This window comes from Momordica charantia (genome assembly GCF_013281855.1).
Source record: "Momordica charantia cultivar OHB3-1 chromosome 3 unlocalized genomic scaffold, Mcharantia_2.0 BLBB01000003.1, whole genome shotgun sequence".
NCBI classification, from domain to species: Eukaryota; Viridiplantae; Streptophyta; class Magnoliopsida; order Cucurbitales; family Cucurbitaceae; genus Momordica; species Momordica charantia.
This window is the reverse complement of record NW_028275161.1, coordinates 22,040,984-22,056,834: the sequence shown is the minus strand read 5'-3', so window position 1 is coordinate 22,056,834 and position 15,851 is coordinate 22,040,984. Positions and strand designations below refer to the sequence as shown.

Genomic DNA, 15,851 nt, shown 5'->3' with positions numbered 1-15,851 from the left:
GTTTTTTTTTGTTAAATAAAGGTTGATGTATTAGATGATTTTTTGATTGACTTGATGTATCATTTTTTATTGTAGATAAAGTATATAGTTCATATACTTAATATAAAGTATATCATTGATATATATATAAAAGTTCTTACAATTGTCTTTTTTGCAAAATATTTTATCATAGGGCAAATTTACTTTATTATTCCAAGCATATAAAAACTCCTTAAACTAATTATATTAATTTATATGATTAGTACCTTAAATTGATTATAAACTTAGTCCCTAAAATTTGATGGATGCCACATTTATTTAGAAAATAAAGTATCGTCGTTGGACATGGAATATTTGTATGATCTAATATATACTTTGGTAAAAGGTTCAGATATCAAATACCTTTAAATGGGCTTTTGAAAATAATAATAAAAAAAATATTATTATAGGAATAATAAATGGGTGTAGGATTCTTCTTAGATTGTTTTATTATTATTCTTTTTGTTATACTAAAAATGACAGCAAAATTGGAATAATAATATAGGAAACGTGATGGGATTTGTATAAAATTTTTTCCCCAAAACATTAATTTCTTCTCATCGAGGCTTCCTTTTTCTTTTTATTAAAAAATTAGATTAGGTACAGATCAGTAAGGAGGGAGCCAAGGCAGCGAGTAAAAAGAGAAAATAAACCTTTAATTTTTAAAATGTTCCGAAGATATTTTATTTAAAAAACACATTGCCCTCCCGGACAGAGGAAAATGCAAAAACATATATTTTTTAGTACAATAAGGATGAAGAATTCGAACTCGTGATCTCATGGTCAGAGATATATAACAATTATTGTTGAGTTAAGTTCACTTAGCAATAAAGTGTAATTTTAATTTGTATAGTTTAACTTCAATTTAATGCTTATATAAAAGTCTCTCATAGTCCTTACATTTACATTAAAGCATAGAAATAAATCCCTGCAATGAGTAAAGAGTTACAAAATTCCAACACAACGAGAGATATTTTCAAATACAGTAAACGGGCTTCTTAATGCGACATCTTGGTTTAAGACATATGGGTTTGATGCACAATATAACATTAGTTGAAAAATACAAATTTATTCATGACTTCCATCCTTTTAGAGTTCACTCGTAAATAAACTAATTGTATTCGAATCGTATTAACAAAGACGTCAGATAAGATACAAATAATAGTAAAGCTCGGAAAAGCTGGGTAGAAAAAGGTTAAAACAAAAGAGAGACACATAAAAGAGAGAGAGATTTGATGATTTGATGGGATGGGATTAAGGTGTAAAGGGAGCAAAAGGGAAGAAAGGTGGAAAAAGTAGGGGATATAAAGGGGAAAGGACATGAGCATGTGGGCAAAGTAAATGAAGGGGGAATCATAAGGTGATTATGTGTGTTGGTTTGGTCTTGGTTTTGGTATCTGGGGTATGAAATATTTGCAAAAGGATGAATATTGACAACCAAAAAGGCCAAAAAGTACCTAAGGTTTCTTTCCACATGCACATTGGTCATATACTCGACCATGATTCCTTTTCCTTTCTTCTCTCGGGAGTCGGAGAGAAGAGACGTGAAGAAAATGACTCGTTTAGTAACATTCTCGATTTTTAAAAGAAAAATATAAACAATTGTTAATTATTCATGTTTCTCGTTTCTTATTTTCTAAAAATCTTTCTAAGACTTTGGAAACAATAAAATTAAGAACCCGTTTAGTAACGTTCTTATTTATTGTTTTTGCTTTCTCATTTTTTAATAAAGAAAAATAGAATTGCATGTCCTCTAATACCCATAGATCCAAAAATGATAAAATAATATTTTTATTTATGCTTTGAAACAATTTGAAAATGGAAACAAAAAATTTATTTTAAAGATTTTTGTACATAATATATTTTAAAAATGAAAAACAAGAAACATAAATAGTCGTCAAATACTTAGATTTTTTAATAAAATTTGAAAAGAAAGGAGCAACGACATTATTTACCATTCTCGATTAATAAAATCAACAATAAAATAGAACCAATGCAACGCAATTCTACTTTTTATTTTATCAAAATAGAGAAAACAATAAACAAAAAATAACAAATGAAATACGAAAAAAAGAAAAAATATTACGAGACGGGTCCCACCCTCCCTCTAAAACCAAATCCCCTTTCCCCTCTTTTGCCAATCTCATCAACTTCCACTCATATTAATCAATGCTTCTTTTCCTGTCTAAAATTACCACAATATCCCTCCCCCATGTTTGGCTATTCTTAGTGTTATGCAAAATAGATGGTTGATTAGAGTTTACTCACTAACTTACTTTGACTATATAGCTTTTTCTATTTAGTCTATTACACTCTGAAAAGATTTGGTTGCTCGTTTGAATTTTGAGGTGTGATTCTACGTTGTTTAATATTGCAAACTAAATGATGACATGACATATTTATTATATAAATATTAGATTATTTAACATAATGTAATAAATACATGTCAAACAAAAGTCGACAACTAGACATTTAAAGCATGTGCAACAAATTCTCTTTTCGAACTATCAATTTCAATTCATTTTATAAACCGTACGACATATTTTTTTGTTATTGTCAATCTCATTAATTCCCACTTAATTTACTAAAACCGCGCACCTAAAAGATCCCGTTTTGAATAAATTAATATATTTTCTATTATAAGTTGGGATCATGGAGAAACTAATGAAGTTCCAACCTGCAACTTCCATATATATATTATATGCATTTTGGAAGGCTTTCGTGATGAATATGACAGCAAGAAAAAGAAAATGACTGAGGCCTTTTGAGATTCATTCACCAAAAGGAAATGCAAAAACCAACATAGGGGGAAGAGTCTAATAAAACAATCATTTTGTTTCCAATAAATGAATGAATATGCAACACATAATTAATATATATCACATATGTTTGAAATTGAAGACAGGTAATGAATCAAAATTGAGTGAAGAAGATGATAAACACACGAAACAAAAGTGAAATTAATTGAAAAAGCTTGTACACAACATCTTGAGTGGGAATTAAAAGACTGCTAAATTTAGAGTGAAAATTTCATTACAGATTTAGAGCATTACATCATCAAACAGTTGGTGGGGGGCATGGGCCTGTTCAATCTGTGGATGCCAATGCTCTTATCCCATTATTGACAGGTATCTTTCAAAGGCTTTAGAGAGAGAGAGAGAGATTGAATTTGTATAGAGATCGTGGCTAGGCTGGGGGTGGGCAGCTCACATGTGCTGTTTTCATAGCATGGTCTCAACACCAATAGGAGAAAGAGAAGAGAGAGATGGGTCCCCCGAAGAAAATATTATTCAATGTGACTGTTCTCCGCTAACTGTTTGATGCATATATATAATTTCTAAATTTTCTCCCATACAAGATACATCCAATGGCATAGAAGCACCAACCCAACCATGTTATTCTGGCCTCAGTAGACAATTTATCTCCGGTCAAATTAAAGTTTTGGCTTCTAAACTTTCATAATTGTGTCTCATAGGTTCACGGACTCTTTTGAAATTTAAAGCTTAATGCTTTTGGCTGCAGCAGCAACACATGAGTGCAGAGGCATTTGGCAATCCAATGGCATTGGGATTGGCAGCCATTCTGATCACCTGATCTTCTTGTATGGTGAAGCACTGTTTTGTGTTGCAGCAAAGTATGAGGGGAGCACATGAACTGATCAGATGGATATGCCAAATCTCAAAGAAGTAGAAGAAGAAGAAGAAGAAGAAGAAAAATAAACAGCTTTTTCTTCTTTTCTTCTGGCAACAATCCCAGTTTTGGTAACATTATTACTGGTGAAAGCTGCAAGTGCAGGCTTTTTTGACTGCTTCCTACTGCCCTATCTATAATGTCAATGCTTTCTTACAATGGCTGTAACTCACCCAGGAAAGCAATCCAGGTTGGACTTTGCCTAACCTAAGAAGACAAAGATTCTGTTTTGAAGCTGTTTTTGACCCACTGGTTTTCAAAATATGTCTTGGTAAAAAATGTTCTTTGAAATGAGGAAGATAATGAATTGATTTGAGTGTCATCAATGAATTTTGGTAAAGTAAAACAATAAAAAAAAAAAAGTTTGTCTAGTACACATTCTAACTCCCGTGAGCTTTGACAATCCATATTTGACACTTATTGACCTGGACATTTCTTGACTATGCTCGCATCATCTCAAGATCCTTTGTGTTCAAATGTTCAGATCATTCATATATCTCTCTCGTACTCAAGTGTCACAGTTCAGTACGGCACAATATAAATAAATTGCATAAAGAGTTTCTTTTGGCATGTTTTATCCAAAAGAAACATCATATCATATATAATATAAGTGTGAGGATGAGGATGATAAGTGACTGATTGACCTAAGAAATGATTCTATATTCACATTAGTTTTAATGTGAAGCTCATACCATCCTGCCACATTCATCCTACAAAATATCTAAAGATGGCAATTTCTTAAAATTTCACCTGTCCAATATAGCATTTAATAATTAAGAGTTGTTATGTGAATCCTCTAAAAAAACAGAAGAGCTTTTTACGAGTAGAAGTGGTCCTCCAATTGGGGACCAAAACAAGTCATTAATGGATGTTTTATGATCCTCCAAAAAACACACAGAAATTTATTGCCCTGAACAGACACAACAGTGTTGATAGTAATACCAATTCATTACTTCCCACCAAATAAAAAAATAAATAAATAAAAAGGACACCAATGGCCTTCCTATCATATTTTTTTTATACCAAATTTCATAAGAAAAATACGGGCAGTGGAAAATTAAATTTGGGCGATAAGAAAAATATAGAGAGAAAGAACACCTCCCAGGATTTAAATGGGGAGAAGTTTTAAACACTACAATAAATTATTATTATTTATATTTTATACATAATTAGTTTAATCTCTAATAAACTATTATAATGCAGATCCTAGGCTTCATTATTACATAATTGAAATTGAAGTGCCCAGTTCAACAACATTTTAATTGAATCAAACCATGGTTTAACAAATATATATGTGCATAAATATAAATAAAAAGAATCCTTATAAAGTTCAGCCCAAATTCTTTTCAGTTTTTTAAGTAGTTAGTTCAGGAGAGAAAGCTGAGATGGTCATCGAAGTCCATCAACTTGTCCTATATAAATATATCATGGAGTTAGTAACTTGATTCATTTAAGAGAAAAGAATGCTGACAGAGACCTGATGATATTGAAAATGACAAAATAAAAATATACAAAGTGGAATAATGATGAGATAATTGAAATCATTCAGCATCAAGTATATGAACAACAATTCAATTATACTTCATATTGGATATCTTCTGCATTCCAAAAAAAAAATAACTCAAAAGGACCACTATTCTGAAAATTAAAAGAGGACTATTTAACTTTCAATTTTCAATTTCATCAAATTCAACCTTAAGATTGAATAAGTGGTGAAATCAACCTCTTGAAAACCAAGTAAGAGAATTAACAATAAATCACCTAAAAATTTGATCAATAAAACATAAAAAAATCAGGCTATAAAACACACAAATCCCAAAAGAAATCCAAACTCTAATAAATCAATCAACCAAAATAAAAAGAAAAAAGAAATGCTGACCACAACCACACTCATAAAGATGACTTTTCAAGGATAGTAATTTCACCACTTATTCGCGTTTAAAGTTCAATTTAATGAAATTAAAATTCTAAAGTTAAAAATTGTCTCACTTGACTACCAAGTACAGAGTACAAACATATTACCCCCCAAGAATTAACAATGCAGAGGGGAAGGGAAAATACTACTCTGTCAAAACTCGCAGTTGATGCACCCCATAAATAATATATACTGATCTAATGCCTCCCATATGCCTGCCTGTTACCAAAAATTGCATTCGCAAGCAAATGTCACACCCCCTCCTCCCCCCAAAACAAAGGAAAAACTTACCAGCATTTCATATTCTTCAAGATCGTGCAGAGTTTATATTTACAGGAAATAATAAGCTATCTATGTGTTAATATGGGCAGCTCTTATTTCCCAAGTGAGTGTTATGCTATGAAACTACACCAAGAACTTTGATCAGATCAGACTTCTGTTCTGTCGTAAGCCTTGATGGATACTTGACCTCAAACTTGATTCTCAAATTTCCCCTCTTCCCAGGTTCCTTTGAGATTGGCATCCCTTCATTTGCCACAACCATCTCATCACCAGGTTTGACAATATCTGTTATAGGGATCACGAGATTCCTTCCATCCAGAGAAGTAAGTTCGAGAGTTTTACCTGTGAGTGATTCCAGGAGTGTTATTTCGTGGTTCACCAATAAATCATTCCCATCCCTCTTGTACATAGCATGTGGTTTCTCATCCACTACAAATATAAGATCTGCTGGAATAATGCCAGGCTCCTGATTTCCCTTCTGTGGAAAAGTGATCTTCGTCCCTTTCTTCCACCCCGGTTTTATATCAATTGTCAATATCTCTTCAACTGTCCGAAACTTCCTGCAAGAGAATTGATCAACCTCAAGTCAGATATAAACCATGAGGCAAATTCTTTCACAGCAGGATAAATATCACATTTAAGCCTAAAAAACATAACTACTAAAACCAAACCATCATCATCCATCCAAGTATTAGTTTCAATCATAACCATCTACGTTTCAAATTAACAACATTAGAATGTATCTGAAGATAAGTTTGACATTTCTAAACCTAGCTGTTGTAGAAGGGAGAAGCCAACCGATTACCTTTCCTGAAGCATGCATGGGATACAACTTAAAGTGTATCAGCATTACATACAAAGTGAATTTATATGCTTTTAGGAATAGGTAGTAACTTAACATTACAACCATTATATGAGGCGTACAAATCCAAACTTCCAAGCTTCAGTGTGTTCTCATGGAGGCACAAACCTCTTCCACAAGAGGCTATGATCCAAAGAAGGCATAAGCTTCAAGGCTAAAAATTTGAGTCTTTTTCCAAAGAGTGGTGTAAACCTCAAAAACTTTATAAAACATTGTTATGGTCCTGAAATCTATTAGATTCAAGAGTTACATGGTGATGTATGCATTGAAAATCGCATTTGAAACCAAGCAAAACCTTCTTGATGGGGTAAACAGGATACAAATTATAAAACCGAACAATCCTTATAACCAAAATGCTTCTTAGTCAACCAAATACTCAATGCAAAAGGCCTGTCGGTCTACCGATAACTCGACTACATTTGCTTAAATCACTTAATTCTAACAGAACGGAAAGGAGGCAGAAGGACAATCAGAAGGAGACATTCTTAATCGTAATTCCATCTCATTGGCATACAAATTGTTCAACCTTCATGGTGATAGAATTCCTTAGAAAAGGGAAGGAAAAGGGGACCAACGTCAATACAGAGGCCCCAATCCAAACAATTCATTTACCATAAACAATCCACAAGGGAAGGCATGCAATGAAGAATAACCCAAATACCGAATTAAACATGCAAACTCGATTTTGTTCCGTAAGAACCAAAAGAATACAACATTCAATTGAAATTTGATGGAGGGGAACGTAAAAGTCACATACCCAGAAGCATCGTACACATTCCTCGAAATCTTCATCTTCTTTTTGGCGCCTTTATAGAGCTCCTCCAAGCTGCAAGGCAATGTATTCTCAACAGCTGCAGCCTTCCTACCGCGGGCACCACCCCCATTTTCCGTCCCATTATGAACCCTAAAAAACGCATCATTAACCCCTCTGCTCCTCCCTCCACCATCACTATTGCTAGTGCCGCCGCCGCCGCCTTCCGATCCGAAAAATTCCGCGTATATATCATCCGCGTTCCTAGGTTTGAACTTGAACGTGGAAGTATTGGGATGCTGGCGCTGATATTGTTGGTAGACCGGGGAATAGGCGGAGGACGACGTAGCTTGAGGGTTGGGCGGAGGAATTTTGCCGGACTTGAGGGTTTCCTCGCCGTAGAGGTCGTAGATCTGACGCTTCTGAGGATCGCTAAGAACGTCATATGCCTCTGAAATTTGCTTGAACTTGGCCTCCGCCTCCTGTTTGTTAGCCGGATTCTTGTCTGGATGCCAAAACAGCGCCAATCTCTTGTAAGCCCTCTTCAAATCGTCGTCGCTCGCGCTTCTGCTCACCTTCAGAATGTTGTAGTAATCCTTCCCCATCGCTATGTCTCTGTAAAATCTCTCCCTCTCTATCTCTCTCTGTAAAATCTCTCCCTCTCTATCTCTCCGCTCGTTCTCCACGGCTTTTGTTTTCTCGCCGGAGATTGGGAAGAAGAAAAAGTGACCGTCGGATGAGTAACGGAAAAGAGAATCCAGCTGCGAATCTGACGGTTATTTGGAAGAATTCATTGAAGGAAGGAATATTGCGTCGTGGGACCCATTACAATGTGGGCTCGGGTTCTAACAGTCACCCGAATCCGACTTATATGTGGAGTCGGAAACCCGACCCGGATCCGGTTGCTTACTTTTATTAGTTAACAAATATTTACCTTATGAAGCTCTAGATTAGTTGGGATTTGAAATTATTTTGGAATACACATAAAATTCCAAATTTCAAATCCAATTTTCGTTTTAAATATTTTCTATCTCAAAGGTTAGATTTGCTAGGATTTTAGTTTTAGAATTATATGATACCAAATATATTTCAAATGCATCCATCATAAAAATTACTGCTGACTTGTTTTTGTTCTTTTTTTTCTTTAAAATTTTGAAATTTGAATACAAGTCTGATTTAGTAAAAGTAATTTTGTTTTTAGATTTGAAATCATCATGACTTTAATATTTATAATTTGAATGGTGATATTTACAAGCTTTTTTACAATATGAAATTTTAAATTTTAATTTCTTACGTTGATTTGATTTGACTAAAAGATTTGCTTTCTTTCTTTATTATATATAATTTATATTTTTTAAAATAAATAATTACTATTAAAATATGTTATTATTATAAAATTATAAGAACATAACAATATACTTTATTTTTATTTCTCTTAAATGTCCAAATAATATATTTTAATTTCAACGGCTTAAAATCAAAATAGTTTGGAATTTGAAATCATTTCAATCCTTTAAATTGAAATTATTTTTGACTAATTCCAAAAGCTAAATTAAAGATGTGGATTTAAAGCTCCAACTTTTCAGCGAGGATTCGTCAGTTTAGTTAGATTGAGTTTGACGTTTTAATTATTAAAAAGAAAAATTATTTGGCATCCACGAAGTAGTACAGTAAAATAAATAATCATAATAACAAACAAAATGGAAAGCGATTTTAAATGTTAAATAAGTTTTTTTTAATTCATATTAAATGAGTTTATACTTTTACATTTTATTGTACAAATCTTTAAAATGAGAAATAAATGTCAACCCGAGTTTAGGTAGCATCTGTATCGGATCAATAGATTTTGAATTTTCCACCTTTATTTATTGTATTAAAAATAAATAAATAAAAAGATAAATAAATTCATAAGACGAGATTCAAGAATGCCTTGAAAGAAACACCATAAAAAAATGATGATAGACAAACACAAACAAACAATAGCACAGTAAAACTTACAACTTGGACGATTCAAATAAAACTAAAATTATTCATGAAAATAAGATTTGACATTATCTAATCCAACAAAATCATACATAATCTGATTATAAAATTGTAAATCAAAAGTTATATATATATATATATATATATATATATATATATTTATTTATTTTCCCCACATGTCAATGTTATTTGGAAAATACATCCAACCTATAGTCATTATAATATGAAAACACGTCTCACCTAACCTTAGATAACTTTATGTAAAAGGAATGCACCAATTAGATTTAGTTGATTTTTGTTCTATAAAATGGCAATCAATTTATAACTTGAAATTCTCCTACTTTGAAGAAATATCACGAGAAGTACTTTCAAATTTCCATCAAGATTTGAGATACTGCAAAATTGAAAAAAAAAATCATTCATTATTTGCGAGGAAAATTTATGGTCCAAAGTAGGAAGTGAGAAAAATCCACAGGTTTCAGTCGGTGATTTTACTCAACATTATGGACATTAACTTACCTAATATTAGCCACTTGGATTTGATTTGATATTATTTAGCAAGTTATATGATCAGAAAGACAATTACTTTATCCCTTTTATATCCAGACAAAGAACCATTTGAGTTCAATGAACTGTGACATTCTATTTTCTGAACAAAGTTCCAAACTTTGATTTCGAATGCCCAAAAATCCCAGTACGGAAAAATACATGAATCCAAGGCTTTCATCCAAAAGAGCAGAAATTTGGACTGTTTCCAATCTGTACAATCTGAAACCATTAATTTCCTCAAACTCAAATCCCAACAAGCAATTCCATTATCATCATCTTCTTCCTTCTTCTTCCCAGTAAATCACCACAAGCAAATAATGTAAGAAAAATATACAGATAAAAGAGGATTTCAGGGATAAAATGCCTATTTACTATACCTCCATGAGATCCAGGAGAAGCTGCAAGTTCTTGTTCCAATGGTGGTGTGCTTCTCTGCACCTCATTGAGGGAGCTGATCCTGGTACACAAATCTTGCCGTTTGAAACCTCTCATGCTATTCTACAGCAGGTGCGTCTGGGATAAAAATGGAATGCAAACACTACACACTCAGCAGGATAAACAAAAGCAACATCAGGAAATGAATTCACTTCACACGACCACGGCTTGTCCGGTGACCCCGTCGTGAAGTTGCAACGATCCGTCTTTCATCAGGTTAAGGCTCAAACTCTTGAACCTCTCTCTAGAATACTGCCTTGACGCCTTTCGCCAATCGGTTCCAGTTTTCATCATAGCAACAAACTCGTCATAGCTGATTTGTCCGTCCTGAAAATTATTGTTTTTCCAAGAAACAGAAACGAGTCTATTAGGAAAAACAGTAGAAGTAAATACTACACCCACACATGAGAGGAGATAGCAAATGGACCACACTTCAAAATGTTCAAAACAACACAACAATTCATCCCTTCTTGAGCTTTTGAAACAATTACAATATTAATCAAGTTGTGCAGTAGTCTCTAAGTTGATATTACTAAAGCAGAGCTAGTCAAGTAGAAAATGAGTGGACTAGAAAGTCTCACCTTGTCTGTGTCGACCTCACGCATGATCTCATTCAGTACATCACTGTCTGTTTCACCTGCTTCGTCTGCTAAGGCTTCCCGTAGCTCATCTAATTCAATGAACCCAGTTCCATTTTTATCGAAAAACATGAATGCTCTGCGAAAATGCTCGTCATTTTCCATCCTCTGCAAGTGTATTGTTACTGCTACAAACTCCCCATAATCCAGTACACCATTACCATCAACATCAGCCTGTAGAAGACAAAAGATCAACAGCACAGTTCACGATATGGAATACCAGACTTGGTGAATTGAAACTCTTCAACTTCCATCCGCACAGAAGGAAAATTTCCTCAAACGTGTAAAAGAAAAAATGGTTGGCAAATGAAGTTACAATTCATATTCCAACTGTTTATTAGGAAGTAACATGGGGAAGAGCATTGCAATTTGGAAACACAAGATCAAGAAGAAGGCTTACAATGCTCACAAATCATTCAAGTAAAAAGAGTAATCATATTCAGGGGTAAACTTGGAACCATAAAGCAAATTTTCAGTCTGAATTTGAGAACATAGAAATTTACCACTTCCATGAGCATTTTCATCTCTGGCTCAGCCAATTGTGAGCCCACCTTTTTTAGCCCCGCCTTCAGTTCCTCAAAAGATACTTTCCCATCATTGTCAGTGTCCATCAAAGAAAACATATCTCTGATCACTTCAACTTCTTCAACAGATAAGTGCTCTGCTATCACCTACACATTTTAGGTGATCAGTTGTCTCCTAATTATCATGAATTTCCATCTCTGTAATACCATTCAATAATTCAGAGGACAATTATAGATGATGTTTAAGGCTTACCCTCAGGGCTTTCTTTTTGAACCTATTCATAACTGAGAACTGCTTGAGCCTCATCCTTACAATATCCCCAAGTGGAACATTTGGAGCTTTCTTTGCATTTTGTAACCAAGGATGATCTGCAATTAATGATGAGAGAGTAGAAGATGGTGCTAAGTTGCATTATTTTGATAAATGACATGTAATGGTGTTGGATAATTCAGTCATGAGGCAAACATCCAACTTCAATGGAAAAAATTAGTTATAGGTACCATCATTGTAGGGGAGAAAAAGGGGGGAAAAAGGGGGATATTGATCAAGATGAAAAAGCAAAATTAAAATAAACAAATCAGAATCATGAAGCAAACATTTATCTCCACAAAAAATACATCGAAACAGGTTCTCTTATTTCCAAATAATAGAGATGTCCAATATGACATCAAAGGAAGCCAAAAGTATCATGTTCAAGAAAATACGGACTAGACAGGTGCCAGAATGATTCATAGCTCCACCACTAAATAAACATTGCTTTCTAGTTTCTGCTCGTAAATTTCACTGTGGCACATAAACATCAAACCCACTTTTATTTACTCACCAAGTCAAACAATACCTAAAGTTGAACAAGTAGCCCTTAACAGCACCCGTCAACAACTAATTTAAACGAGAAGCTTTTCACGAATCAAGAATCAACCCAAGACAGAAACTTATCATTGAAAAGAGAAGCAGTAATTTATCCCTAAATTACCTTACTATTTATATTTGACCCAATGCGTTAATTTTGTCGATAAAGTCAAGGACCGTATCTAACTATACTCTTCAATTTCATATTTACAACACATATGTCAAAGAATAGTTAATAAAAAGAAACGATTAGATTTCATGGCAATTTAGAGAAGTATAATTTACCATGTTGTCTAAATGTTGTTCCACGTCCCTAGAAGTACCAACCAACATCTTCGCAATGCTTTTTCTACTAAATGTAACTATAATGGTAAAATTGCAAAACTTCGGTCCTTCAAGCACTAAATAAAACTGACCAATAGCTCAATAATGATACTGAAATTTGACTGGTAATTGAAACCAATGATAGTTTAGCCAAGAGAAAAAGTAATTATAGGATTCAACTATCTGGGAGTCCACCTCTCTCGTACAGATTTGTACCCACGTTCTACCTTTTCCACTCTTTCAATGGAAATTTGTGTAGTACTCCATAGGGATCTTTTATTTAAGCTGATGGCTTCAATGCCATGCAATTCAGTAAGCTATATGCTTAAAATACGACCTTGTGATAGAATTGGGAATATTATTAGGTTATTATTGGCATATTAGTAATTATGCCAACGAGTTTGTTATTAGGAGTTGATTATAAATTGAGTGAAGGGGAACGAGCCCTTGAGGGGCAGCCCAGTTGGCAAGGACTTGGGGTCTTTTGGTCATACCGACTTAGAGGTCTCAAGTTCGCTCCTTCCGAAGGAGCGTAATATAAAAAACCCTTGATGTATCCCAAGTCCACAAAAAAAATAGAGTGAGGGGGAAGGGAAGAAGGTAGACCGTTATTAGTGTGGTCTGAATTACTTGGTAGTTATTGTAATTCTAATATCTTTTATATTTCAATATATTTCTAGTTGTTTGGTTCTATCACAAAGATGCTATGAAATAGACTCAGTACCCAAAATCAACTTTTTGTTGGAAAAGAGGATGGAAAATCAGACATTTACCATTTGATCTAGGGATCTAGCTGATTGCAGCTATACTCCGTCATTAGAACTCAATCTAATGAAAGATCACCACATATTTTTCAGTTTCAGGCACTCAACTAAATTGTAAATATCCAGAATGAAATAATACACTAAACCCTGATTCAAGATTCAGTTGCAGAGAGAGAAAGAGAGAGAGAGAGAATTGCAACTTCGTAGTAATAACTCATAAGCTTCTAGCTAAAAGTCTGAATAGAAACAGCCGAGCTACTTACCAAGCACCTGCTGAGCAGTCAAGCGCTTTTTAGGATCTGGCTCCAACATCTGCCGGACAAGGCTTTTAGCACTCTCCGAAATCTGTGGCCATGGTTCCCTCTTAAAATCAAGTACGCCCCTCAAAATTGCAAGAGCTACTCCTTGTTCAGTCTCTGTTAACAGATTCCCAAAATAGTAACAGATAAATAACTCTACCATTTAACTGATCCTGAAATCAAATTAGCTGAGATTTGGAGAGGTCTAAGTTCTAAAAATAGCAATGAAAACCATATTACCTGCCCAGAATGGAGGAACCCCGCACAATAAAATATATAATATCACACCGGCGCTCCAAATATCAACCTCTGGTCCATAATTTCTTTTCAATACTTCTGGCGCCATGTAGTATGGACTCCCCACTATCTCCGTAAACTTCTCCCCTAAAATCTCGTTAAGAAAAAGGACTTTAAAATTCAACTACAAAATCAATCAAACAACCACGAAATCGATCGCCATAGCTTCCAACCGACAGAGGAAAATGGAAACAAAGGAATTTAAAATGAAATCGAATTAAGCTACACTGTACTCCACGAAGAGGAATCAAAGTCCAACGGAACTTACCAGGCTTGAAAAACACAGAAAGACCAAAATCAATCGCTTTGAGCGGCGAATGCTCCTTCTTGTTCGCAAACAAAAAATTCTCAGGCTTCAGGTCTCTGTGCACAACTCCATTAGCGTGGCACATCCTAACCACTTCAGCGATTGTCCTCGCGACGTTCGCCGCAGCGCGCTCGGTGTAGTGTCCTCTAGCTACAATCCGATCGAAAAGCTCACCTCCCTCACAAAGCTCCATGACTAGGTGAACATTCTCGTTGTCCTCGTAGGTCGCCTTGAGCTTCACTATATTCGGATGCTCAGGCAAATTCGACATTATCGCAACCTCTCGCCTCACATCCTCTATGTCCACTGCGGTCCTCAGCTTCCTCTTCGATATCGATTTACAAGCCAAAGCCTGCTTCGTCTCCCTGTCGGTACACAGGTACGTGATCCCAAACTCTCCACGACCGAGCTCGAGCCCGAGTATATACTTGTCGCTGATTCGCGTTCGGTGACTCAGCGGCATCACATCTTTCAGAACCCTAAGCGGAGCAGGCGACCGAGCAACAGAATCCCGATTATACGGATTCGATTTCCGCTCTTTATCATTCTTCTTCCGATTCTCCGGCTTCTCGTCCTCTGTAGTCTCCGGCCTCACACACGCGTTGCAGTTTCCCATACTCCAACAAGATTCACAAGCAAAATTACCTCGTCCTTGATCCTAAGAAGAACCTCGAGTCCCCGGTGGTCGTGGCAGTGAAGATACAGTCGCCGCCGGCGAGGCAGGTAGTTATCGGCGAGGAGAGGTCTGCAGGAGAAAAATGAAAACGCGGGGTCGGTTGAGAAAAAAAAAGAAGGTATTTTGAAAAATCATGGTAATGATCCCTAATTATTATAATATTGGTTGAAAAGGGTAAATTAGGAAGACGACGAATTATTATTTGGAGTAATTAAGTAATATAATTGAGTTTTCCAATCATAAGAATCGATTAAATTAATACCATCTCCGCTACTAAATTCCTCCCATTTACAGATATCTTTATCCATTTCCAATTTTGTATTTTAGAAAAAAAAAGGTATGGTTGTAGCATTTAATTCTTTTTTTCATACACAATGCCTTTTCTCTTTCTTTCTATTTTCTTTTAAATTAATCCAATTTTTGAATTATTCGTATAAAATTTGTATATTTATTTAACAAAATTAAATTGCAGATAAAGATCACAAGATTTGAACGTACCATATGCTTCTTATATGTAGGACCAGAGTCTGTTATGTGATCCTCTAGTCTGAAAACACGTGTCCTCAGCTCGAATACACAAAATACGAAACAGACTAGGTAAAGTCACGTCTAACTGACTCAATAAAAGGCCACCTCGACACGATTGATGACTTGAAAATACAAAGGCCAACATAAAATCCGTTGACA

General features: G+C 34.8%; 2 protein-coding genes across 2 annotated transcripts; both read right to left on the bottom strand.

The window, feature by feature from the left end:
* Nucleotides 1–5,264: 5,264 nt before the first annotated feature.
* LOC111008559 (DNAJ heat shock family protein) lies at nucleotides 5,265–8,307 on the bottom strand. Its single transcript, XM_022281294.2, has 2 exons — nucleotides 7,525–8,307; nucleotides 5,265–6,465 (listed from the first exon to the last, which is right to left on the bottom strand). The coding sequence occupies exons 1-2, from the start codon at nucleotides 8,121–8,123 to the stop codon at nucleotides 6,021–6,023; spliced, it is 1,044 nt and encodes a 347-aa protein (XP_022136986.1). The 5' UTR covers nucleotides 8,124–8,307; the 3' UTR covers nucleotides 5,265–6,020.
* A 1,899-nt stretch (nucleotides 8,308–10,206) lies between these two features.
* On the bottom strand, nucleotides 10,207–15,293 carry CPK30 (calcium-dependent protein kinase 30). The gene is made up of 7 exons (XM_022281721.2): nucleotides 14,450–15,293; nucleotides 14,125–14,268; nucleotides 13,849–14,001; nucleotides 11,901–12,016; nucleotides 11,627–11,794; nucleotides 11,067–11,297; nucleotides 10,207–10,812 (listed from the first exon to the last, which is right to left on the bottom strand). Exons 1-7 carry the CDS (start codon nucleotides 15,102–15,104, stop codon nucleotides 10,639–10,641), a joined length of 1,641 nt encoding a protein of 546 aa, XP_022137413.1. The 5' UTR covers nucleotides 15,105–15,293; the 3' UTR covers nucleotides 10,207–10,638.
* Nucleotides 15,294–15,851: the final 558 nt, after the last annotated feature.